Source organism: Pelobates fuscus, chromosome 12, assembly GCF_036172605.1.
Source record: "Pelobates fuscus isolate aPelFus1 chromosome 12, aPelFus1.pri, whole genome shotgun sequence".
Lineage (NCBI taxonomy): Eukaryota > Metazoa > Chordata > Amphibia > Anura > Pelobatidae > Pelobates > Pelobates fuscus.
In genome coordinates, this window is record NC_086328.1 from 132,434,484 (window position 1) to 132,462,322 (window position 27,839).

Sequence of the window (27,839 nt, forward strand, 5' to 3'; positions counted from 1 at the left end):
ATGGGGTGAGCTTGCTGTGCCTTGACAGAAATGGCTTGTGATGACACTTGCTAAATGTTTTTATATACATTTTAAAAGAATACAGAACTTCAAATTAAAAAAGAAAAACGGTTATCACAACTTATAAGTGATTTTCCAATGGTACATTTCCACTATAATTTCACTAGACACAGGACGTTCATTTTCTGTTTTATTTCTCTTATCTTTGTTGTGTGCAGTTTGCTTGGTCATGCTTGTCGATGTGACTGCAAATTGCTAAGCAAATTCTCTTCCCTGTCTACAGAAAGAAAATCTGTCAACTTTGACGTGTAAATAGGGCAACAATTACTTCCTTTTTTATACTTTGTATTTACATTTTATGCTCTGTGGCTTGAGGAACATAGATTTCTTGTTACAGTAATTTTTTTTTTATTTTTTTTTGCGATTTCTATTTTTGTTAATTTCCAATGCTACTCAGTCTTCACAGATTTCAGTTGTTAATATTTCATAAGCCTCTCTTGCAAAGTAGCCATGATCCTTTTCCATAAATAGCTCCTGTGACATTTTCATTAATAATTTAGCTGTACCAGTAGTTAATTTTAAAGGCCTAGAAGTAGTTGACTATTTTATAATCTCTCGCTGATCTGCGTGTGGAAGAAAAGAACACAGCCTGTATCTGTATGCAAATACTTATCCCATTATTCACTGTTTCGTCTATTTATTTTTGCAGGAGCTGGGCAGGGATTTGCAATGCTGCCACTTAAAGTTAGAGGTAAAGGATTTAAAAGCACAGATTGAACACATGACTCGACTCATGACCCTCCATGAACGAGAAAACAGATATAATGAAAAGTAGGTGTATATTATAATTTTGTTTCACTTTCTGAATTTTCTGTGCACTTTCACTATTTTATTAATTCTTCAAAATAAATGTTCTATATAGATATGCGGTATGTAGATGACATTTTTCTAAAGAAATGTAAAAATTATTTTCTTAAATTTTGTGAGGAAGTATAGAAGTTTTAGAATAATTTTTTTTATACTGACGAGTGGGGATTTACATTATTATTATTTTGATGATATATAGATCGCCGTCAAATTCCGCAGCGCTTTACAATGGATGGACGAACAGACATGTAGTTGTAACCAGACAAGTTGGACACACAGGAACAGAGGGGTTGAGGGCCCTGCTCAATGAGCTTACATGCTAGAGGGAGTGGGTTAAAATGACACAAAAGGTAAGGATAGTATTAGACTAGTGACAGTTGCAGAAGAGGATTCAGTTGGGAGCTATTAACAGTTTAATTGATACGCTTTTATGAAGATGTGGGTTTTTAACGATTTTTTGAACGAGTGGATACTGGGTGAGCATCTAACAGAGGAGGGAAGCGAGTTCCACAGGAACGGTGCAGCCCTCGAGAAATCTTGAAGGCGAGCATCAGAGGTGGGAGTACGGACAGAAGATAGACGTAATTCTTCAGCAGATCGTAAGGTCCTAGACGGGACATACTTGTGTATAAGGGAGGATAGATAGGTGGGAGCAGCATTATGTAGAGATTTGAAAGCAAGAACCAGAATTTTAAATTGAGCTCTATATTTTATAGGAAGCCAATGTAGGGACTGACAGAAGGGTGAGGCATGGGAGGTGCGGGCGGACAGGAAGATGAGCCTCGCCGACGCATTCATTATGGACTGTTACGGCGCAAGTTGGGAGCACGTAAGACCACTGAGAAGCGGATTACAGTAGTCAAGGCGAGAAAGGAAAGTGGAATGGACCAACACCTTAGTCGCATCTGGCGTTAAGTAGGGGTGGATGCGCGCAATGTTTTTGAGATGGAAATGACAGGATTTGGCGATAGATTGAACATGAGGCTTGAAGGAGAGGTCGGAGTCAAAGAGAACACCTAGGCAGCGAGCCTGCGTGGTGGAGCTGATGGTAGCACTGTTGACTTGGAGGGAGACAGACACAGGAGTAACAACACTTGAGGGAGGAAAGACCAGAATTTCAGTTTTGGTCAATTTTAGTTTAAGGAAGTGGGCAGCCATCCAGTCAGAAACAGCAGAGAGGCAGTCAGAGACACTAGTCAAGAGGGACGGGGAGAGATCAGGAGAGGACAGGTAGATTTGCGTGTCATCCGCATAGAAATGATATTGGAAGCCAAAGGAGCTAATGAGTTTACCAAGGGAGGCAGTAGAGATGGAGAACAGTAGGGGACCAAGGACTGAACCTTGGGGGACACCAACAGAGAGGAGTTGGGGAGAAGAAGCAGAGCCAGAGAAAAAAACACTGAAAGAGCGCTGGGAGAGGTAGGAGGAGCACCAGGAGAGAGCAATATCTTGTAGACCGATATTGCGGAGGATGAGAAGAAGCTGTTGATGATCAACAGTGTCAAAAGCCGCAGACAGGTCAAGGAGAATTAGGATAGAGTAGTGACCACGAGATTTTGCAGTGAGTAGATCATTGGATACTTTGGTCTTGAGTGCTTAGCGGGAAAAACCAGACTGAAGACATTAAAAGAACACTGTAGGGTCAGGAGCACAAATGTGTATTTCTGACCCTATAGTGTTAAAACCTGCCCCCTTAAAAGAATAAGAAAATGTACCCTATTTCCAGTGCCGCGCGAGTCCCCCAGTGCTTGCCCGCTCTGATCCACCTCCTTGGGACATGGATCTCAGCCAATCCAATGCTTTCCCATAGGAGATCATAGCTGGGGTGGAGCCAAACGCCGGCCTGGCCAATCAGCATCTCCTTTATAGAGATGCATTGAACCAATGCAGAGTGTTGGGACGCTGAACATCAGTGCTACACATTGTGCAGCACTGACCCAGGAATCCTCTTTAGTGGCCATCTGATGAGTGGCCACTAGAGATGTCCATAGGGAGCAACTATATATACTCTGAAAAGGCAGTGTTTACATTAAAATGCCTGCAGGGAATGATTATACTCACCACAACCACTACATCAAACTGTAGTTGTTCTGGTGACTATGGTGTTCCTTTAAGCCCTGTTTGGAGTCAAAAGGATATGCATTTTTAGATTTAAGAAGTGAGATAAAAACAAAAACATTTTGTAAAAATTTGTTTTATAAAGTATAGATAGCTGCCACCATAAGTTGTGATTGAGAGGTGTCAAAAAGCCGATTCCTGAGAATTACATTAAATTGTAGTGAAAAGGAAATGGCAACAAGCTAGGAAGAACTTTTACTCTAGACCAGGGGTAGGCAACCTTCGGCTCTACAGATGTTGTGGACTACATCTCCCTTGATGCTTTGCCAGCAATATGGCTGTAAAAGCATTATGGGAGATGTAGTCCAAAACATCTGTAGAGCCGAAGGTTGCCTACCCCTGCTCTAGACTGTAAGCTCGTTTAAACAGGGTCCTAACTACCTATTGTTCCTGTTACATTTTGTTATTGTCGTATTTGGTAAATTCCCCTCTTATTGTAAAGCGCTGCGGAATAAACTGGCGCTATATAAATACCAAAAATAATAATAAAATGTGACACATTTTCTCTTGATAGGGGAGAATTAATCAAATATAAAAAAAAACAAAGGGACCAGAAATATATATTTTTTTTTTTTCGTGACTATAATGGCAAAGTCACAAAATAAAAAAATATTATTTGCAAATATCTCCCTATTACTTAAGAATCCTTTATTAAAATAACATTTTACATCATAACCCTTCAATTATTTATATGGGAGCTATAATGTTAAAGTAAATCTTGTTAATAGCTTTTTAATGTACTCCCACCCAAAAATATTTTTAAATCATGGTAAAGGATTTGTTTTGGATGTGGGAGCTACTCGTGTAAGAAAACAGGTAGTTCTAAAAGATATATCAAATACTTCCAATCTGTGAAAGGGAATACAAGATATACCGGTAATAGATTTAAGACATTATCAACTTTCAACACAAGTGATATAATTTATTTGCTAATTTGTCACTGTTTATCATGGAGGTAGGACTTCAGGACGTCTTGGTACTTATATAAAAAAGGGACACAAAAAAATATCCAAAATGGATTTGAAAACCACAGTGTTTCTTTACACTATAAAATGATCCATAAAAAAGATCCAAAAGGATCAAAATATTTAGCAATAAAAAAAAAAGTTTTCCGATATTGGAGAGGTGAGGAATTCCAAATAATTCTGCATCAGAAAGAATTGGGTTGGATTTTCTAAAATTAGCACGTTATTATTTATTGGTCTTAACAATGATTTTGACTTTGCCATTTTTTATGAATTGCTATTTTATATATACTTTTTGTAGAAAGATCTGTTGGTGGTTTATAATAATGAGGCGTGGGGATGAAAATGGAACACAGTATTGACATACAACATACCTTTACTATACTAATACAACATACGGCATACAGTTACTATACTAATACAACATACGGCATACAGTTACTATACTAATACAACATACGGCATACATTTACTATACTAATACAACATACGGCATACCTTTACTATACTAATACAACATACGGCATACAGTTACTATACTAATACAACATACGGCATACAGTTACTATACTAATACAACATACGGCATACAGTTACTATGCTAATACAACATACGGCATACAGTTACTATACTAATACAACATACGGCATACATTTACTATACTAATACAACATACGGCATACCTTTACTATACTAATACAACATACGGCATACAGTTACTATACTGATACAACATACGGCATACCTTTACTATACTGATACAACATACGGCATACATTTACTATACTAATACAACATATGGCATACCTTTACTATACTAATACAACATACGGCATACCTTTATTATACTAATACAACATACGGCATACATTTACTATACTAATACAACATACGGCATACATTTACTATACTAATACAACATACGGCATACATTTACTATACTAATACAACATACGGCATACATTTACTATACTAATACAACATACGGCATACCTTCACTATACTAATACAACATATGGCATACCTTTTCTATACTAATACAACATACGGCATACATTTACTATACTAATACAACATATGGCATACCTTTACTATACTAATACAACATATGGCATACATTTACTATACTAATACAACATACGGCATACATTTACTATACTAATACAACATACGGCATACAGTTACTATACTAATACAACATACGGCATACCTTTACTATACTAATACAACATACGGCATACATTTACTATACTAATACAACATATGGCATACCTTTACTATACTAATACAACATACGGCATACCTTTATTATACTAATACAACATACGGCATACATTTACTATACTAATACAACATACGGCATACCTTTATTATACTAATACAACATACGGCATACAGTTACTATACTAATACAACATACGGCATACATTTACTATACTAATACAACATACGGCATACAGTTACTATACTAATACAACATACGGCATACAGTTACTATACTAATACAACATACGGCATACCTTTACTATACTAATACAACATACGGCATACAGTTACTATACTAATACAACATACGGCATACAGTTACTATACTAATACAACATACGGCATACAGTTACTATACTAATACAACATACGGCATACAGTTACTATACTAATACAACATACGGCATACAGTTACTATACTAATACAACATACGGCATACATTTACTATACTAATACAACATACGGCATACATTTACTATACTAATACAACATACGGCATACAGTTACTATACTAATACAACATACGGCATACAGTTACTATACTAATACAACATACGGCATACAGTTACTATACTAATACAACATACGGCATACAGTTACTATACTAATACAACATACGGCATACAGTTACTATACTAATACAACATACGGCATACATTTACTATACTAATACAACATACGGCATACATTTACTATACTAATACAACATACGGCATACATTTACTATACTAAGAACTCGGTTTCTACAGCTCACTGATATTTTACCGTTTCCCTCAAGGCTAGCCATTTTTTATACATGTCTTGTTTTTTTTAAATGTTTTTGCACCATCAATGTAATCAAATAAGTCATTAAAAAAAAAAAAAACAGTAACTTTGTATTTTTCTTTCTCTTTCTTTTTTAGGCTTTTAAATGCTTTATTGCCGAATTTCAGAAAACAATATTTACTGTTAAAACAGGAGGGGCTTGCAAATATTGCTGTAGAGACAGATTTTGTTGAAATTGAGCACCTTGTCAGCCGAGAGAAAGCCGTTGTATGGGCAGACCAGAGTATTCTTGAAGATCCTAACAAGCTTGACGGTCCCGAGTTAGCCTCAATTGTATCATTCCCACATCTGATAAGCAATCAAACAACTCCATGCCGTAAGATACATTTTTTTTTGATTCACCATTGTGATTGCTTGTTGGAGTATATTGTAGGGCAAGTTATTCATAAAAAGCCCCACGTTGTTTTGAGAGTCTGGCTATTCATTCTAAGCTCTCTCTCATTGAACTCCATGGATATACAGCTCAAAGACGTTTAGCTTTTTAATTTTTGACTTTTAAAAGCTAGTAGCTTCTTCTGTTTAGATATAGTCTGGTCTTACAGGAGAGACTAGATGCAAAATAATAATGTATAATCTGCACAGGACATCCATAAGAGACAAGGCAGACATGCTACTGATTGGACAGGAATTCACTAATCGTGTAAAATGTAAGACAATGGGGAGTGTAAAAAGGACATCCACAAAGATACTTTATAGTTTTACAGTGCAACTAATTATATTATACAAGAAAAAGTATAAAGAAAGTAGATATATTATTTTTGTATATTGTTTATATGTCTGTTCCAACAAATAAACTTGATCATCTGTAATATTTTGCATTTTAGTTAAAGGGCTACTCCACGCTGCATGACCAGTTCGGTGATTTGAAGTGGTCCTGGTGCCTAAGTCCGTATGTGCAGCATTTCACTGTGAAACACTGTCTATATCCAGTTCAAACCCGTGGTTGCCAGCGTTTTACTCCAACTCTGCCTGCATATTCCTTTGCACAGAACTGCATTCATTGGTTAAGAGCGTTCAGCTAATGCTCTCAGCCAATGAATGATCGCCAGAATTGACTTACGGCTTCTGCAGATTAGCAGAATCTATATATCATAAACCTGCCTACATTGGAGACCCAGTGCTCTGAGACCAGGTACGAGGACACACCAATGTAAAACAATCTCCCCCAGGGTACTCCTGGCATTATAACAGCAATAATGGGCTCTAGTAGTTATGATGGTTGGAGTAACACTTTGAACATGTCTGCCTTCATGTTTTTATTAATTTATGTTTTATCAGAGTTCAGTAAAGCTCATAGTGTTCCCAAGCTTGTAAGATTGTCTCTAGTTACAAAGTTATTTGTTTTTGTTTTTGTGTTGGTAATGACTGACAATTTTACTTTATTCATACTTTTCTTCCGTTGTGTGTTTGTTTTAGGAGGAGAGAAATGCGCACAGCAATTGCAGTTAGAAGGCAGAAAAGCACAAACTGAAAGCACTAGGACAGTTGTCAAAGCAACTATTGCAGAGAAAAGTAAGATGTTTTCTGAATCCTACATTTCCTTGTTACCTCTGTAGCATTCTGTCTGCTGTTGTCTTGTACAGGCATTCTGTAAGAGAGAGCAGCCACAAGTAGAAAAACTAAAATGAATGAATCTGCTAGGCAGGTTACCAGACACTTTCCTGTGTTAGATGTTGCCTTTCTGAGTAATTTTATTATTTTATTTTATTTATTGTTAATGAAAGAACTTGCATCAGCTGATGACATTCGCAAAATCGTGTGTGTGTGTGTGTGTGTATATATATATATATGTATATATATATGTGTATATATATATGTATATATATATATATATATATATATGTATATATATGTATATATATATATATATATATATATAATAAAAAAACAGCTCTACCTTTAACCCCTTAACCCCTTAATGACACAACTTCTGGAATAAAAGGGAATCATGACGGAATATATCCGTCGTCTGTCCTTAAGGGGTTAAGGACCAAACTTCTGGAATAAAAGGGAATCATGACATGTCACACATGTCATGTGTCCTTAAGGGGTTAAAAATAAACGGATGTTCAGACCTTTGGGTCATTGTAGAGGTTGCAACATTTCCAAAATTAACATTTAGAGATGGGCATTTGTTTCTATTATTTGCTTATTGTTTTAACGCACTGCAAGATATTTAGATTGTGTGTCCTTCGGTTATATTTTATAGTCAGCTATGTGTACCTTTATCAAGTTATGACGCACAATCTTTAAGAACACACCAAGCACCATAACCACTATAGCACATGAAAGTGGTTATGGTTCTAGGAGTGCCCTAGTGATTCCCCCCTCTCATTGTAAGTAGTCAAGCTCCTTGAAAATGTTTTGACTTTTTATGTGCAGTCTGATGAGCGCTGCTCCCGGTCTCTCTGACAGCCGATAAGTCCTCTGCCTCGACTAAGTCTGACTGTGAATTAACAGGAGCTCCAAGCTGGAGGTTCTGTCTCTCCACACAGGAAGAGAAGTGGCTGGAAGCAGCACAAATGGACTTCAGACAAGAAGTAAAACCGGTTTGACTACTTATATTGGGGATGCCAGGGAACTCTTTGCACTATAACAACAGTAGTACTGCACTGATAATGGTGCTTAGAGTGTTTCAATAATTTGTTGTTATCGAACATCCCGGGTTGGCCGAGTGTTTCAATCGTCCATGTCCCTTCTACTTGCTTCATTAAATCCCATGACATATAAATATTCTGTGAGTGTTAGTTCCAGGTATAACTGTCTCAGTCGGCATATAGTGATATATGTATAATAAGAGTTAGTGATACAATACAGGATATAGAATCCTCATTCCAAGAAATCTGTGTAAATATACAAACCAATAAAAGTAACCGTGCCTCGATGTCTCATTCCAGTAAAAACTCTGAAACCCTTTATCTCCGCTGCTTGTCTAAGCCAACGTTTTGCCCCATGATGTTCTTGGTTCCCTCAGTTATCCATTGAAAGATGCTGCATGTCTGCGAAGGAATTTCTTACAAAGTGCCATCTGTTCACAGCAATGTGGTGGTTAAATAATTTTACATTATAAAAATATGTTTGGGAAAAAATGAAAGCCATGTAAACCATCGTTTTCTTTGGGCCCTCTCATTGTAGGTGTAGTTGATTACCTGTCTTGTGAACTGAGCTAAAGTTTTAAGAAAAATGTCAACATAAATAGAAGTTTTACATGAGTTATGAACTAAGTGGTTCGGAAAGTTTCAGATAATTATTTATTTATTTTTAAGGCTAGAATTCTAAATCCCTCCATCCCCACAACCTCCCCCCTTCTTTGAATTTCATAGGAAAGGACCAACATAAAGATTTATTTAGATCCAGTCGCACATTTTGGTGCAATGACTCCTATTTCATAATCTGTTCAAGATGTTGGAACGGAAGCAGGGCTTTTCACGAAAATTACAAAACGCTGACCACCTGTTAAACAGTGGTCATTATTCCATATTTAAAGATTCATATTTTATATCCTGCATAACTGCATGGATTTGGCTTGTCAACAAGCCCAGCAAGCTTAGTTTCTGAGCCACTTTCTCACTATCGTTTCAGTCCCTGGCTAGCTGCAAACACAGCTCCTATAATGAATGGACTCCCTCATGGCTGGGTTCAGTTTTTTTATAAAATGTAATTGGTAGGAACATATCCTGCTTGATTATTTCAATATATAACTGCGTTTTATTGATGGCAAGCTTATATCATTAAGGACAATTTGCAAGGCCTACAATGTCGATATGCTCAATTAAAGGGATTTAAGGCTTTCACTTTATGGGGAATCAAAGTAGAAGGTTAATTAACCAATGGACATTGAGCAAATCAGATACCCTTAAACAAATTCGGTCTTGGCAAAGCGAGATATAAGCGATGGCTTAATTTAAAATGTACAATTACCCTAGTAAAGAAAAATTAGAAAATATCCAAGTTACATGATCAAAAAATAAACCCCGCTACGGTATACTGTATGTAGCCTGTAAATAAAATGCATCTCTTGGTTTCCATTTCCATGCTCTAAGGATGCTTAAAGGGGCCCCTTATTGAAAAACACTTCTTGCTTAAAGGGACCCCTTATTGAAAAACTGATATTGACATTTCAATCCACATTTATTTTCTATTTTTTTTATTTTCAGTTTCCGTTTCAGTTGTAAAGATGTTATTTATAGCTGATTTTCTTCGCTCACGAATGCAAAGCTTCCACTCGTTATTTGTGATGCCTGTCCCATGGTGAATTGCATGTTGCCCCTCACATAAGGCATTAATAGACCGCTTGTGCCCATGAGACATTTTCACATAGTGGCTGTCAGTGTTGCAGCTATTCAAATGTGGCTGAGGCTAGTTTGAAATTTAAGTATTTACATAAAATTATCAAATATATTAACAAAACATTATTCTTTCCTTTTTTTTTTTGTTAGTGGCGGTTACTTTTTAGTCCTCTACTTAACAAGACAATGCTAAATTGTTGCCAACCAATGCACCTTATCATCAAATTAAGTGTGCGTGTCTGTGTGTGTGTGTATGTATGTATGTATGTATATATATATATAATGTGTGTGTGTGTGTGTGTATATATATATATGTGTGTGTGTGTGTATATATATATATATATATATATATATATATATATATATATATATATATATATATATATATATATACACACACACTGTTGTAATCCAAATGCTTAATTCAAACCCCATTTAAAATCAGGTTTGGTGTCAAAATGTGCCAACTTTCAGCTGTTTGCAGTGAAGAAACCAAAGCAATTGAAATAGCGTAAAACAACAAATGCCTTAGTGGCTTCCCCAAATTCAACTGAAAATGCAATTTAAAATAACTTCTCCAGTCTCATAATTATTCAACCCCCTTTAGTAGAGCACCGTTCTGCTGTTATGATCTGCTGCAAATGAGATGCATAGCCAGACACCAGCTTCTGGCAGTGTTACTGAGAAATCTGGGGTTATTCTTTTGTTTGCATGCTGCAACTGCCTTCTTCAAATCCCACCAGATATTTTCAATAGGTTAAAGTCAGGTGACTGTGATGGCCGCTGTAGAATGCAACCAAGCATCAGTGGAATTTGAGGTATGCTTTAGATCATTGTCTTGTTGGACGGTGACTCCCAAGCTTCAGCTTCATCACAGACGGAATGATGTTTTCTCATAGGATTTCATGATTAACCCATCTTGCCTTCCAGACTCTGCTGGTTTCCAGTGCCAGAGGATGCTAAGCCGAGCCACCACCATGTTTAACTGTAGGTAGTGTTCTTTTCAACATATGCTTGATTCAACTTCCTCCAGACATACCACCAATGCATTTGGCAAATGTTTTTTGTTTCACAACTCCACAGAACAGAATCCTAATTTTTTGTGGCTTATTTATATGATTTTGGGCACATTGTGGACCATTCTTTTGACTTAGCCATATTTCTAACATGCAGTCAAACATGATACTCCACAAACCCCTTGGGTATTTTAAGAGTTCCAGCTCAAGCAATGAAGCCCTTGATTAGTTGCTTCCGGTGTACTTGAGACAACACCTTTTTTTTTTATATTTGTGCTGTTGTGAGGGATTCTATTCAGGGGGTTGAATAATTTTGAGACTGGAGAAGTCATTATACGAGAATATGGGGAGACCACTTGAAGCATTCTTTGTGCTGAGCTATTTCAATTGCTTTTGTTTGATCTGTCCATTGCAAACAGCTGAAAGTCTGTAAATGTTGACAGTAATGTATTTTATTTGACGTTGCATTCCAATATGTATCTGAAGTTATGCGAGTTGCTTGTTCTGTTTTGTTTTTGTCTTCTCTGGCAGTGTATCCTTGGTTTGTTGTTAGTGCAAAGGAAGCAGAAGAAAATAATTCAAAATTGAATTGAAGCTTTAGATCACTTGATGAAGCTTGAATCCATCTAGAATTCATATGACTGTCAGTGACCAGAGAAGGCACAGATGAGCATAAACTAATGGCTTTTTGTTGCAGAATACAAATGTCCTAGAGCAGTACATGTAACTAAGCAAGTCCAATTGTTATCACACATTATAGAGTGGCTATTTTCATATATAAAACCGGTCCTAAAGCTGAACTGTCACTAGTTTTACTTACTTTTTCTCCATCGCCAGGCTGGTGTCTCTATATAATATTTCATGTAGAAATTCACTTGCTCTATTCTGGAAATGAGTGCTTCCATCTTGGCTCCCTTTCTGTCTTTTAAAGTTTGCCCATTGCTTCTGTCAATCGGCATAGATTGAGGAGGAGAACATAAACCTATGTTTCCCCTCCTCTGGTGCAATGTGGGCCCTGGATGTGCCTGAACTGGGTTATGATGGCACTAAACCTTTAATGAAGATGTAAAAGAAAATGAATCATCACAAGTCATAGGTCAATTTCAGGGTTTTAATTACTAGTTTAATTTATAAAGGATTGATGGGTTACCGTTTAACTATAACATAACTGCTATACTTGATACATTAATTTGTATGAGAGAAGATCAAAAAGGGTAGTGGACCTGCTGCCCGCATGCTTAATATATCAATGACGGTTTACTAATAAATAGTTAAGCTTAATTAGATGGTTACGTGTTGGGTTTCTATGCAAAGTGTTTTTCAGTCCGACATACTGATGGGGAAATGTGCTTACTTGTACATAATAAAGCACTTTATCCTTAAAACACAACGTTTTTTCCCCCGCACTCTGAAGTGGAGTTTTACTTTACATGTGCCGTTCGGTAATTTTTGCATGTTCGTTGCATTTTAAGAAGTTCCTGTTTAATGCGTTACATACATTTTAAATTTTTGGTCCTGCACTGTAAAAACTGTGGAATCTACTGAAAGCATAGTATTAATACACATTAATACATTTAAGCTTTAAGCTTAAAATTCTTTGAAAACCAGAGGGCATATATAGTGTTCTACTTTGTCCTGCATTGAAGAGTTTGTAGATTCCTTGATTGTAGATTGGTTCTAGGGTTTAGGGGGTCCAAACTGTTTAATGCATTATTACATTAAAAGATGAATTCAAACTTCTTCTAACGCTTCAGCAGAGCAGGAAGAGGCTCATGCAATCAAAAACTGACCAAATGGTGGTTTCTTATTCCATAAACTCCTAACCAGCAGTTTACAGATATGTTGCATGTCCTCTTATGTCAGATGAGTGGGCTGTACAGTGATCTGAAAGCAGCCGTACTATGACATCTGTCAGCCTATTCACAGCCTTATTTATGTGAACTTTTTGCAGCAATTTCCAATCCTGACAATCCTGCATGTGTTCAGCGCAGCTAGTGCTCTCCATAGAGTTGTGGATGTGGGCACAGGAAGCATATACGGCATTAACAATTTTAATTAGAAATGCCACTCCCCATTGAGATGCAACAGGTGGGTAAGGTAAGAATCCCAGGCAGATATAATGCTTGTCCTGCTGACAGAGCCAAGATCAAACATTAACTAGTTTTTTTTTCAATATTGGCAGCTCTAGATTGGACACACTGACCTCATATTTAGTTTGTGCAGGGCTTTTCCTTTCAAGGTCCATTCTGCCATTGTAGGACGTGCATATCCCATAATCCTCTGCAATCCATCAAGGATTTATATGGTTTTGAATGTGTAGCCATAGATCATTTCATTTAAGAGAAGATCTGAATGAAACTACTACTATTCATTTGCAGTGTTCTTTCTAATTTTGACACGAAGACACTAATGTGTCATGCTCGTATGCCGTTTCTATACAAGCTGCCCAGAAAGAACCGAGAAATGGCATACACACTGAGTGGACGTATACCTTTCTCCTGTAACGCAGTGAGATGGGTTTATAGGTGCCGCTGTTTTATGAAAATCACAGCACTATACAGACAGGATGACAAGAGAAAAATGTTAAAAAATAAAAAATCAGCAAACCGTTCTTTACACCGTAATGTAGACATGTCACATAAACATTGATTGAAGGTCTTCTTAATGTAAATGTTTTTTGTGTGTTTCAAAGGGGAGATCAAAAATTGCAGTTTGTAAATTTTAAAGTCTGAAATAAATTCATCCTTGACATTTCCTAAATATTGGGTATGCATGTAGGAGTAAAAATAAAAGATTGGCCAGTTTCCCTCTGTTGTGGGTTTCTTTAGTTTTTTTAAATATTCTTTTCCATAGACCGTTATAATTTCTGTATCATGTTCTCTCTGACAGTGTGAACAAATGTATTTATGGATGTAATATTATTATTTTGTTCCACAAATATAGGTTACCACAGAGACTGTGAGTTTACCGGTCACCCACACAGCTCCTTACTGACATTATAGACAGGGTAGTCATAGTTACTAAAGGCGGATCTAGTACCCACCGCCTTGCTGTTGTAAAAATCCACTGCACACATGAGTAATACTTGCCATGTGATGGTTGGGGATAAATGGCCTTTGCTACTAAATTTTTATTGTTGACATATATTACATTTTATATTTAGTTCAAGAGTTAAAAAAATGTATCTACTGTTTCAGTAATTTCACTGAATTTCTGTTGAGTTCTCTGGCCTTACAATTGTATCGTGAGTTTTCCAAATATACAGATTTGAGAGTTAGAATGCATTGCTTTGGTGTATGGTGTAGACTACACACACTCTCCAAGCACCCACTTCCCCTGCTTTTTCTGTATGCTCTGATCTTGGTGATGTTCTGCTGCTGTGTTTTCATTTTCGTTAGTGGAGTTCCAGACTGCAAAACTTAAGTGTTCCGGGGGTAACCCTTTAACTTGCCTTTAGTCCAACTCAAGTTGGTGAAGTGCATCTCTATGGGGAGTATTCAGTGTCTCCATGCAGATCATGGAGATGCTGAATGTCGGTCCTGCAATGATTGCAGGACCACCACAAGGATGCCCATTAGTGGCTTAAGTGGCTAGTCAGTAATGTAAACACCATCAGGGTGAATCTAATCAAAAGTTCACCACAGTCCAGCCAGCACTAGAACTGACACAAGGACTAACCCTAAAATAATTAAGATATTTGGTTAAACTGTTCTCCCAGAGGCATAAAAAAATTAAAGAGACACTGTAGTCACCAGAACCACTTCAGCTTAATGTAGTTGTTATGATGTCCATTGCCTGTCCCTGCAGGCTTTTTAATGTAAACACTGCCTATTCGGATTGCTGCCTTGTAACACCTCTAGTGACAGTCACTCAGACAGCCACAAGAGGTGCTTCCTATCTCAGTGCTGCACAGTTTGCAGAATCTCCATTCAGCTTCTCCACGCTCTGCATGCAGACACTGAACATTCCCCATAGAGTTCATTGATTCAATGCATCTCTATGAGGAGATGCTCATTGGTGTCGCGTGGCGTTTTACCGTGCATGCGTGATAGCTTCCCAATGCTTTTTCTAAGGAGACAAAGCATGGTCAGAGCCAGCCACAACAGACTCGCACAGCTAGGTTTCTAAACACACCCTTTTAGCCAGAGGTAAGGGGATCCATGGGCCTCAGCTATTATTTTAGAACTATGATGTCAGGAATGCACGTTTGTATTCCTGACACTATAGTGTTCTGTTAATAAAGCTGTTGAGTAGAGAGCCACACCCTTGTTCCAAGTTCCCTCTTTATCATAACATGAATGGGTGATGGCATGTATGGAATAGTTTTAGTTGCAAGGGAACCATATTAATACGTTTTTCTTTTATGTGTCGAACATCTAACTTTTACTATTTTACTACGCCTTCCCTATAAAATAAAAAACCCGATGCTGGTAAAGCAGGAAGAGTCTCCAGTGGCTGACATGCAGCCACAAGAGGCAGTCTTAACCCTGCTCCATGACCACTTTAACCCCTTAAGGACACATGACGTGTGACATGTCATGATTCCCTTTTATTCCAGAAGTTTGGTCCTTAAGGGGTTAACAAGCTGGAGAGATTCTGGTACTTTGGGTGTCCTTCTTCAAAACCTTAATTACCTGGCTTGCTTTCCCATGCACACAACATGGCACCCTGTAGTGGACAGAGCATCTGCTTGGAGTTATAGGATGTCACACATTCTCTTTCTACATGAATGCATGTCGTGGTTTTAGAGCTGCAAGTCTTGTAGTCTTTACTGTTATTCCTGTGATAGAGCCGCAAAGTTCAAGAAGTTGAAATTAATATAGATCTGAATAACTGTTCGTGTATACATTTACTAGCAATTTAACGAACACGATCTATAAATTCAATTTTATTATCTTTAAGAACTGTAAATTTAAATTCTGCAAATAAACATGACTTGACGTTACTTTAAACATGTGACAGATTCACATTGTCAATCTCGCAAATGTGTGTGTCTGGGTTATGTTATCTCAGTCTTTGGCTGCCAAGTATTCAGTAGCTGTAATTTGGCAATCCTACATACATTTGCAAAACCTTTACGTTTGTGATTTAACTTTTTTTTTTCTAAATAAAATGCTTTGCAATACATTATGGTAAGGGACGGGTTTCAAGCACACATGTAAATTCACAGTAAAACACGTTTCACACGTTGGGTATTGTTAGAGCTCTTTGCTGTACTGTTGGGTCTGTTTTTGATAATATCCTTGTAGCGTTCCCTGAAATATTGCCTGTTAACTGAATGCAAGACTAGTTTTTTGTCTTGCCTATGTCCATTTCAGTATACCTGCCTAAGGGATTTTTTTTCTTTTATATTTTTCATTTTTGCAGCAAATTTATGCCAAAACTCATATTTTATGATCTTAACTTTGCGGTGTTGCCAATTACTAAAGTGTTCCATCCCGAGCATAGACACTGTAACTCTGCTTGGTATTTCCTAAATGGCACTTTGTTTTCACAGGCTCAAAACAATCCCTTTTTAATTGCATAAACATAAACCTTCTAGCGTTGCAGCAGAGAGCAGAGAGCAGTGCAATGTGCTGCTTTCCCTTGTTGCTCTGAGAGTAATGGTAAAATGGGTTCTGGGTTGTAGCTAGAGCAGAACTCATTGTTAGATTTGTGTTAAGACACCTTTCTATGTTGTAAAGCTTGAACATATCACCCGTATATTGCATTGTTTGTCACATAAGGCAACCTTTAACTGTTACTGATGAGAAAAAGGCTTCCCCGTATAAGATTTATACATTGGGTCTGGTTCTTGAAGTAAACAAAACTGACACAATAGTTTGTAGTAGTTTGTAATCGTTTTTTGTTTTTCTATCTAGCTTTAACTAATGACCTGCCCTCAGAGTTTGAAAAAACCCTCCCCCTTCAACCGTCAGACAATGTTATTCCACCTAAAAAGACCAGGAGAAAGTTAATGCCATCACCATTGTGTCAGGAAAATGTTGACTCTCGCTTTTCGAAGAAGAATCAGCACGACGATTCAGTCCTTGGTGATCTAGCTCCTATTGTGTACACTCCAGAAAGTTGTAATAGGACCATAAATCTTCCCAAGGAAGGAGCAAACGTTCCATGCTTGCAAGAAAAGAACCTAAACCTAACACATTTCACCACCAAAGACCAAGTGATCCCGACAAAGCAAGTGGCAAAAGTCTCATGTTTACAAGAAAAGGGGGAAAATGCCACCAGTTTTATGGCCCATGACAAGGGAAAGCAGAACTTTGGTTTTACCTTCCGCATGACAACGGGGGTTGAAAAAGCCGATATGAACTCAACAGTAATTCTCTCTGAAGACAACAATGACATTAATTGTGATTTGCAAAGGTACTTTATTTTGTTCTTATTATTAAAGTAACATTTGTGTTGGTATTTCTGTATCTGCTCCTTAGTGCTGAATGGGTAAGTTTCTTTTCCCTAAAAGTGTATTTTGGTATTAAGTTATATTATTTATATTTTTCTGTTAATCATACGAATACCACTTACAAATAAAGTTACTATTTTCTACTTATGTTATTATAATAACATATGATTATAGTACTAGTAGGTGCTGTTCCCCATGCACACACTTTGTATATAGATGATTCCCGATAATTTCACTTGTTTTTCCCATAGATAATCCTCAATCATAGACTGAGGAAAGCCATGGTTCTTAATGGAGTTGTATAGTACAAAATAAACTGTGGAGTTTTCAGACCAGAAGAGGGTCACAAGGTTAATCCAAGAAGATATGACTACCATTCTGAGGTCAAGAAGGACATTTTTCCTAGTTTGTTGCAAACTTGGAAGTGCTTCAAACTGGGTTTTGCCTTCTATTGGATCAACAGCATAAAACAGATGTGAGGAAGGTTGAACCTGATGGATGCAAGTCTCTTTTTAGCCTATGCAACCAAGTTAGGAGTATGATAATCCTGTTCTAGGAGTAACTCCTGGCCAAACCATTGAACCCTTAACTGGTTGAACTTCCATTCTTCATATGGATGTTGGACCACAATGCAAGGCATGGCCATCGGCTAAACAGACGCCAGCTCATGCAGCATGTCATTGTCCTCAATGACTAGATGGCTTTCTACAGAAAATGCAGAGTGAAACTTTCATATTATCTTATCAGTAGTGGAGAGGCCTTGCTTTGGACGCCAGCAGAGAACCTTGGGATGTCAATCAAAAATACAGCGGGGACTCTTTGTCACCTTGTAGAATACTTGCTACAATAAGATATTCATGAATGAGCTATACCAGATGTTCCTCGAAGCAAACCAATAGCCCAGGTTTTGTCAGCATCCTCACTGGAACATAATTTAAGGACTGAGTTGGGTGGCACTGATCTACACTCCTGCCAGGTTCACCAACTGTAAATAAATGCATTGCTCAGTAAATCCTCCTAACAACCAATAGCTGTCTATGCCATAGTGACCTTAAAGATTGAATTCCAAAATGGCTCACAGAGTTACTTTACTGACTCTACTGTAATGTTTTGTTTTTTTTAATGCAAGAGCACATAGTGTATAGTAGACTTGTACAAAAATCTGTTTCAGCGGGTTCAAATTAATCACGTCTGTTAATCTATGCCCAAGCTGGTGAGTTTAAGACTCCACAGGTTAATGCTGAACAATTTGATTAGTTTGGGTGTAGATTGACAGGAGTTTCTGCACAATTCTAATGGGTAGCCTTAGTTCCTTAAAGTTGTGACCTTTAACGAATGCACTTGTTTTGCTTTTATTCAGGGCAGTTTTTTTTTTGTTTACGGTAGTTTTTTGTAGAATCTGTGTTCAGACTCTTTCACATCTATAGCGTAGTAAAGGAGCACTTACACCAGGCCCCATTTCTCTCATTACAGGACTGCACTTCCGTCATTGCAGAGTAAAAATCTTGGAAAACTAAACGAGAAGCCGTCCTATATGGCAATGACTTCAGCCGCTGAAAGAAAAAGAAAGCTATTAAGGTAAGACTGTAAATCTCATACCCTCGAATCTCACTGCTGGAATGAATTAGAGATTACGGCTTAGATTGACATTTTTATAGCAATCTCTTAACATCCTATAAATAACCCAAATCTACCGTATATTACCAAACTACTGATTTGCTTTTCAAAGGCTTGCGTTGATTATCAGTTTAACTTGGGGAAATATTTTTTTAAAGGGAATTTTTTTTTAGTGCAATAAAAATAAAGCTAAAAAAAATTCCACATAAAATCATGAATGCTTTAGCAGGCTGTGCAATGTCCCCTTCCACCTCAATTAAAAAAAAAAAAAAAAAAAAAAAATGAAAAATGTTTTAACTGTGCGATACCACTAAAAGTGAGCTCCGTTTGGTCTAGTCAGGTGATTTAATACCTGTGTCTGAGTGTAGCTTCCCAGTGGTGATCTCTCCGCTTTGAACACAAAAGAAAATGAAACACCCTGTAAGCATTCAGCGAGGTGGAGGAAGCACATATCTCAAAGCAAAATACACAGCTACAATTTGCCACTGTTCAAAATGAAAATTCTTTACTGTAACATTACATACAAGTGACGGCAGGGGTTAATGTCCTAGCTCTCTACCTTAATGCTTTTCAAGGTTGAAAGCACTTAACCATAGGTCATTGTCAAACAGTAGCAGAGGGCTGCTGGAGAAGAATAAAGTCAGAGGTTATGCCAGAATATTTTTTTCCCATGGGTATTGGGGTGCTTGTTGCCATGGTCACACTGTGATTAAGGGTGCCAGGATGGGCAAACCAGGGGGTGACACAGCTGTAGATCTACTTCTTTTCCATTGAACCATTTTTCGGGGCAGCCCGCGTAGCGATTCAGCCACTATAGGTAGCAACGCACACATTGCAAATGTCACTACAGTTCAGGTAGTATGTTTGTTTATTTCAGCAGACATATCCAGTGCTATATAAGTTAACAATCCCAAAATAAATCCATCCAGATACGTTAATAGTTACATGTATAAGAACATATTGGGATAGAAACTGTAAAATCACCATGGTGCATAATGAAAACATTACTTATGAGCATTGTTTGAAAATTGCCTACTTTTAGTAGTATTATTTGGGTGGGTGCGAACCTGTGTGCGTGTGTTTATTCATCCTTGTAAATACGATTTATATTTGTTCGGCAGCAGGCAGAATGAGTTCTAGAAATATTTACACATTGCAGATATATCTCATTATCTATGGATACTTCTCACAGTCTAAAGCTTCTTTTCTTCATTCTTTGGCCGACATGCATGCTAGACTCATTTAAAATGTGGTTATAACTATAGAATTTCAGATGTGTGATCAAGAAAGATAAATCTATAGTTCTTTATAACAATTGTAGTTTGTCAGTTAATTTGTATTTTAAAGGGAAAATATTTTACAGCAATAATTTATTGTAAGCATCAGCATCATGTACACGTTCATAACGGTCTTCCTTTTACTGGCAAAAGCCTATTAAAACCACCGGCAAGACATTCCGTCTAACCCACATATTCTTACAGTCTTGCAGGAAATAGCGCAATAAAAGAGGATAACCCACTCCTACCCACTGCCAAACGGGTAAAGCAGGATATCCCCTTTGAGTGTAAAGCCTTGAGAGTTCGGAAACTAGAAGGTGAGTTCTAAATGAAAATAATGATGTATGTACATTTATTTTTACTCATTTGTAATGTTGGATACAAAGTAGGCTTTAAAGGTTATTCTTTTTTTTTTTTTGGGGGGGGGGGGGAGTTTAATACATCCTTTTATGTTTTCTTCTGGCAAATATTGTAAACCGTTTTTCTCTGTAATATTAACATTCCTCCTATTACCAGAAATTGTCACTAGTTTCGTGATATATATTGCAGTTGTTAGTAAAGTTTATTTTTTTGTTTGTTTTTTTGTACAGGGGGTCTAAAAAACAAGGACAGTGGTGCACAACGACGGCTGCCGCGCAGTATTTCAGACGGAAACCTGCCGTTTGGTGCTAAAAAGAAACCTTTCTCTTTTCTGGGATCAACTTATGCCTTTCGCCAAAACGCAAAGAAAAAATAAAGTTGATATCCTCCCAATATGTGATCTATACTTTTTAAGATACATCTGCAAACCATGCATTTGCTCCATGTAGTTTCAGATCATTTAGAAGAACACCGTGGACAGCATTTATAAAGTCAAGGAAAGTAAACGAAGAAATGAGAAAGAATTGCTAAAATTGTTCCAGTTCCTAATGTCCTGCAGTTTGGAATATTGTTTACAGCAGTGCTGTACTTTGGCTATTGTATTTCCATATTACAGACTGGCTTACGTTTCTGGCACTACAGCTGTTGTGGTTTTGGTCTAGCATGATGCTTAGTTAATACCTTCTGTATCGTAGTGATGCATAACCCAGGGGTCGCTTGAGTACAGGGTCAGTCAAACATTGTACCCAACCGCATTTATTAATATTTGAGGTGCAAACTATCAGATATTTATTTAAATCCTGGCATGTCAGTGCTCCAAATATGACTCCAATAACATGGGATAAAATGGAGTATTGTTTCTTTAAATCCGTGTTAGCCTGTAGGTAGCCCTCCTGCTCCAACTACACCTGTCAGCCCGCCGGAGGACTGCATGTTGGCATATTATGTCCTAAAGCAATATCGTTTGCCAGTCTGCATCCATTTGCAGTTATGCCATGTGTACCCAATGTTTGCGCACTCCTTAATATTCCTGCCAGTTCATGTGGGGCTTCATTGGAATAGTGAGCTTTCTATTTTTATTAATGGGTTTTAAGTAAAGGGAAGATGCCTTTATGTTTCCTATATTCTGAGTATATCTCAAGGCTTGGTAGTACCTTTAGTTAATACTACGCCAACCCCCTTGTCCGTATTGCAAACACTGGGAGCCATGTTTGCTATGAGCTGGAGCAACACGAAAGCTGTCTTTGTGACCGTCCATTACTTGAATAAGATACAGAAACCTGCCTCGATGCAAACATTTCGTGGAATCATTGACTTAAATTCTTTCAGAAGCACCAAACACGTTAATTCTTGTATCAAGAAGTGTACTGTTAGCAGATATTTTACCATGATGGCATTAAAGCCAAAATCATAGCACCCAATCCTGGTGTACTTGAGATTTTAATCATTTTTGTTCTAGTTTGTTTTTCTTGAAATCCTGAGTTTTGTGTGTTTTAGTTTTAGTTGAGTGCATTTTTCTTTCCATTCACTGAAATTGCATTGTTTCTTTAGACACAGACTACTCATTCAATCTTTTATTGGCAGACAGGACTTCCCCACACATTGCGGTAAGGCAGAAAGCATTAGCTGAGCAGCTGCAGACCCAAGCACCAAGTTTATAAAAAAAAATCTACAACTTTAAGAGTTTCCTGTAAGCTATGGTTTCTCCTAATGGTTTCTGTGAATGATCATTATGAATGATATTTTATTTTTACATTGTAAATATTTGTTTCCTGTGTTATTAATATTTTTCATGTGTCTGTAAATGTATAAAGTTAAATGTACTGTAAATATTGTCTAATAGTTTGAAATGTGTTTTTTTAAAAATTATTTTTTTAGTCCTGATTAAAATATATTATTTTGCTTTCTTTAGTTTCCATTTTTGCTCTCAATGGGTCTATAATACGATGCACTTATTTTTTTTTTTGTTGTTAAAGGAACATGTATTCCTGTCACTATACCTGTAATTCTATTTAGACTGCGGTTTGCCATTCTGTGGGATTCATTTTACTGATGGATCATGGGTAAATTGGCTTAGCATCTGAACCATAAACCTTGCTTAAAGGGTACGTCCAGAAGTGTAACTTAACCTCTGGCTGTGGCAGTAGTGTACTTATTATCATTTATTGAAATGCCGCCATCTTCCCCAGCGCTTTGCAATTATAGAAAGGTGATATTGGCGGTAAAGAAACCCAAACAAGCTTACAATCTATGAGGATGAGAGGTAGGCAGGTGTATTATTATTATGTTATTTATATAGCGCCATCAAATTCCACAGCGCTTTACAATGGGTGGACGAACAGACATGTAGTTGTAACCAGACAAGTTGGACACACAGGAACAGAGGGGTTGAGGGCCCTGCTCAATGAGCTTACATGCTAGAGGGAGTGGGGTAAAATTACACAAAAAGGTAAGGATAGTATTAGACTAGTGACAGTTGCAGAAGAGGAATCAGTCAGGAGACTGGGTGAGCATCTAACGGAGGAGGGAAGCGAGTTCCACAGGAACGGTGCAGCCCTCGAGAAATCTTGAAGGCGAGCATCAGAGGTGGGAGTACGGACAGAAGATAGACGTAAGTCTTCAGCAGATCGTAAGGGCCTAGACGGGACATACTTGTGTATAAGGGAGGATAGATAGGTGGGAGCAGCATTATGTAGCGATTTGAAAGCAAGAACCAGAATTTTAAATTGAGCTCTATATTTTATAGGAAGCCAATGTAGGGACTGACAGAAGGGTGAGGCATGGGAGGTGCGGGCGGACAGGAAGATGAACCTCGCTGACGCATTCATTATGGACTGTAACTGCGCAAGTTGGGAGCACGTTAGACCACTGAGAAGCGGATTACAGTAGTCAAGGCGAGAAAGGACAGTGGAATGGACCAACACCTTAGTCGCATCTGGCGTGTATCATTACTGATAAGGTGGTCTTCGTGGGGTTCTAGGTTTCCCAGTTACCATTGCTCTAACCAGCTGTTGCTCTCAGCCACTGATTGGCGATAGCCAGGGAGCATCGATACCCAGGTCAGGGAGCAAACCATTGTCAGGGACTGGGCCAGGTTATAGTGGTTATGAGGATTGGAGTAACCCTTTAAAACATGTTCCCAGTTATACGCTAGCCACCAACGGTGCTTGGCTAACTTGATTTGTAACAGGAATACATTTTTGCCTCTATTTTTAGAGCAATGTTCTTTTTAAATTACCATTCTTTTTTTTGAAATATGGTTCTATGACAATTTACTGAATTATGGAATAGAAAATTCCTTAAAAACAAACCATTTCTGATATAAAAAAATAGCTTTTATTGAACATTTGGTTATCTCTCTAAAAGAGCATTGAACAAGTTTTATTTAATACCAGTTAACTTGATTTCATGGTATCCTAGATTTAATTTGGACCTGCAGATGATTCAAGTTTTTTTGCTGCACCGCAAGAGCTCATTATGAATTAATTACATCCCTTCGAGCAAATGTAAGCTGCTGCAAGACCTTTATTGTTTGTGGGATTAAAAAAAATATTATATAGAGTATAACCAAATTTTCCACTCGAATCACTTTGGAAAACAACCTTAAGAATTAATAAGACTAATAACTGCTTTCATAGCATTTGCAAATTTAGTTGCCCAGTTCCAGGGAGGGCTGGCAAAGAATAGCTTTATTTGTGTCATACTCATTTAACACATGCAATATATGGATTTGACAGATGGGGGCTGCTTTGGTTGTGAGGTGTTACATCATATATCCATGTAAACTCCATTCATATGACCTGTGCAGTGTGACAGAGTATTTACAGAGATCTCTGTAAACCTATGAGACACAGACTGTTTATCATGACTCATTTGCCACCAATGATGTCAATCAGCGTGTACAATGAATGTCATGAGTGCTCTCTCATTTCAAACTGCGGTTATTTGTAAACTCCCCTGGGATCATCATACATACCCCCACAGGGGAATTCACAAAGATTTATGACTTAAGTTTTATTTTTTTTTTAAAACTAAAAATTGAAAAGTGAATTTCAATTTTATGATCAAAATAGCTTATGTGAAAATCTAGCTGACTTATTTTTTTTTCTGTTCTAAAAAAAAATCACCTTTCATTTGAAGTTCATTTTAAATTCTCATTATAGTGAATAATCCTAATAGTCTGTCATCTTGGTTAACCTTGTGCCACTGGGAATATCCCCAGTGGGTGACGCAGACCTGGAGCTTATTGAGATTGTGGTCTACAAAGTTTTGTGCGAATAAAGACTGTGTACAAAAACCTGCCTGCTGCCTCATTCCTGTCAACATCCCAATGCATTTCCTGCTGTTAAAGTTTGAAGAATAAAGGTGTGAGGCTGCAGCCGACAGTCAAAGTATGCTGTTGACCAGTCCATTTCTGTTCCTTGTCTAAAAATGCTTTGGACCCATTATGTATCTGCTCGGTAACGCATGTACTTCCTTTTCCAGCCCTACATATATTACTTATTGCTGCTGGAACAAACCATAAGTTGTTGAGTGCACAATTTGCTTACACAATTTAAGTAGTGTTTTAAAAAAACTAATCTTCTAAAATGTATGTCAATACAGCACAGTCGAAATAGAACTCTGCTAGTCGACTGTCAGTTCACCGTTTAGTATACAATCCAAAGGTCACTACTCCAGACAAATTCTCCTTGACCTCTCTGCTGCCTTTGACACCGTTGATCATGCTCTCCTTCTTCAAACTCTTCAATCACTCGGTCTCTGTGACTTTGTCCTCTTGTGGTTTTCCTCTTATCTCTCCCAACGCTCATTCAGTGTCTCCTTTTCCAAGGATACCTCCTACCCTCGTCCTGTCTCGGCTGGAGCTCCCCAAGGCTCACTTGGTCCCCTTCTATTTTCTCTGTGTACTGCCTCTATTGGCATACTTATTACCTCATTTGGATTCCACTACCACCTGTATGCTGATGACACTCAGATATACCTCTCCCCTGCCGTCTTGCAACGTGTCACTGCTTGTCTTTCTTCCATCTCTGACTGGATGTCCTTGCGCTTTCTGAAACTCAATCTCTCTAAATCTGAACTCCTTGTCTTTCCTCCGCCTAATACTGATCCTCCTCTCTCACTCTCCCTTCAAGTCAGTGATATCCACATAAGCCCATCCTTGCAAGCACGCTGTCTTGGCGTCATACTTGACTCTGGCCTCACCTTTGAGCCTCACATCCAGTTTGTTGCGAAATCCTGTAGATACCAACTTAAAACCATAGCCCGCATCCGCCCCTTTCTTACGCATGATGCTACCAAGGAGCTTGTCCATGCTCTAGTAATTTCCTGCATGGATTATTGTAACCCTCTCCTGATTGGTCTCCCCAAAAGCTGTATTGCCCAGCTACAATCTGTAATGAACGCTGCCACCAGACTTATTTTCCTCTCTAGTCGGTCCTCTCACACCTCACCCCTCTGCCAGTCCCTTACATTGGCTCCCTGTATCCTATAGGAGTAAATTCAATGTGCGAACCCATACCTATAAAGCACTGAACAACTCTAGCCCCTCTTATATCTCTTCACAGATCAAAAGGTATGCCCCTCCTCGTTCCCTCCACTCTGCCCGTGACCACCTCCCGACCACTGCTCGCACCCGTACGGCTAACTCGCGCTTGCAGAACTTCTCGCAGGCTGCTCCTTTCCTATAAAATAGCCTGCCTACCCCCATCAGACTCTCCCCTAGTCTTCAATTCTTTAAGAAGTGTCTTAAAACCCATCTCTTTAGGAAAGCTTATGGCCTCCCAGAGTAACCTCTACCTTACATACCTGTCTCTTGCTTCTTCTATAGGACAGCACTCTATTCTCTCCTCCAGCTCTGCTTCACTCCCACCTTATTTGATTTATATTTCCTGTCCTAACGTGTATTATACCCCACCTCCTATAGACTGTAAGCTCGTTTGAGCAGGGTCCACTTCAACCTATTGTTCCTGTAAGTTTTCTTGTAGTTGTCCTATTTATAGTTACATCCCCCATCTCATAATATTGTAAAGCTCTATGGAATCTGTTGGCGCTATATAAATGGCAATAATAATAATCTCAGTCTGTGAATGGGTTTACATGCAATCTGAGGCCTGTCTAGCTAATATCAGAGGGTTGCGTTTTGGTTCCTGTAGAGAACAGTGCCAACTGCATTTTAAAACGAAATGAAATAGCGGGGGGGATTTATGTGTGCAGATACTTATTCAAATTAATTCCATAAGATATATACTATAATACTGAGTCCAGTACCCTACTATGCCCCATAGGGTCAACAATCAGCCAATAAAAAAAAAAAAGCTCCACAGCACGGTTACGTATCTTGTAAATCAGAACATGTTCATGTCACATGCCCAGTAAATCTCCAGGAATTAATAATGTAATATTTGAAAACTGTAATACAAGCTGGTGAATGTCCCTTGTGGGTTTAAAGTTTCAATCGCTGCACATTTTGAAACCGCCAACATATTTTTGAGGTTAAAAAGCCAGGATCTGTGTGTTTTGCACAATTTATTTCAAATCACTACTCACAATACCTTGCGATGAGCTTTAGGGATTTAAAGCTCTGATTTCTAGTTCTGTAGCATGAATGTACATGTAAACGGTAAGAAAAACAGCTGATTTGACATCTCTACGCATCACTGCTTTGCAAACGAGGGCCTAGTGGGAACTTTTCAAGTCTATTGTACTCTGCAGCCCTGCCACTTGCCCTAAATAAGCCGGCAAGATCCTTGTAATGTAGCATGCATTTTAAAGTCTAAGTATTTCCTAAGGAAATACAATAAACGACTATAATACCCAACAATGGTCGTGGCTGCT

At 38.0% G+C, this 27,839-nt stretch overlaps 1 protein-coding gene across 1 annotated transcript in view; it reads left to right on the forward strand.

Annotated features, from left to right (window-relative positions):
• KIF18A (kinesin family member 18A) overlaps nucleotides 1-22,816 on the forward strand; it is an 83,076-nt gene extending 60,260 nt beyond the window's left edge. The window contains exons 12-18 of the mRNA XM_063438579.1: nucleotides 710-831; nucleotides 6,121-6,359; nucleotides 7,460-7,555; nucleotides 17,210-17,711; nucleotides 19,222-19,326; nucleotides 20,847-20,959; nucleotides 21,233-22,816. Of these exons, the coding sequence (XP_063294649.1) occupies nucleotides 710-831; nucleotides 6,121-6,359; nucleotides 7,460-7,555; nucleotides 17,210-17,711; nucleotides 19,222-19,326; nucleotides 20,847-20,959; nucleotides 21,233-21,378 (1,323 nt within the window). The 3' untranslated portion in view covers nucleotides 21,379-22,816. The remainder of the gene's footprint in view (nucleotides 1-709; nucleotides 832-6,120; nucleotides 6,360-7,459; nucleotides 7,556-17,209; nucleotides 17,712-19,221; nucleotides 19,327-20,846; nucleotides 20,960-21,232) is intronic.
• Nucleotides 22,817-27,839: the final 5,023 nt, after the last annotated feature.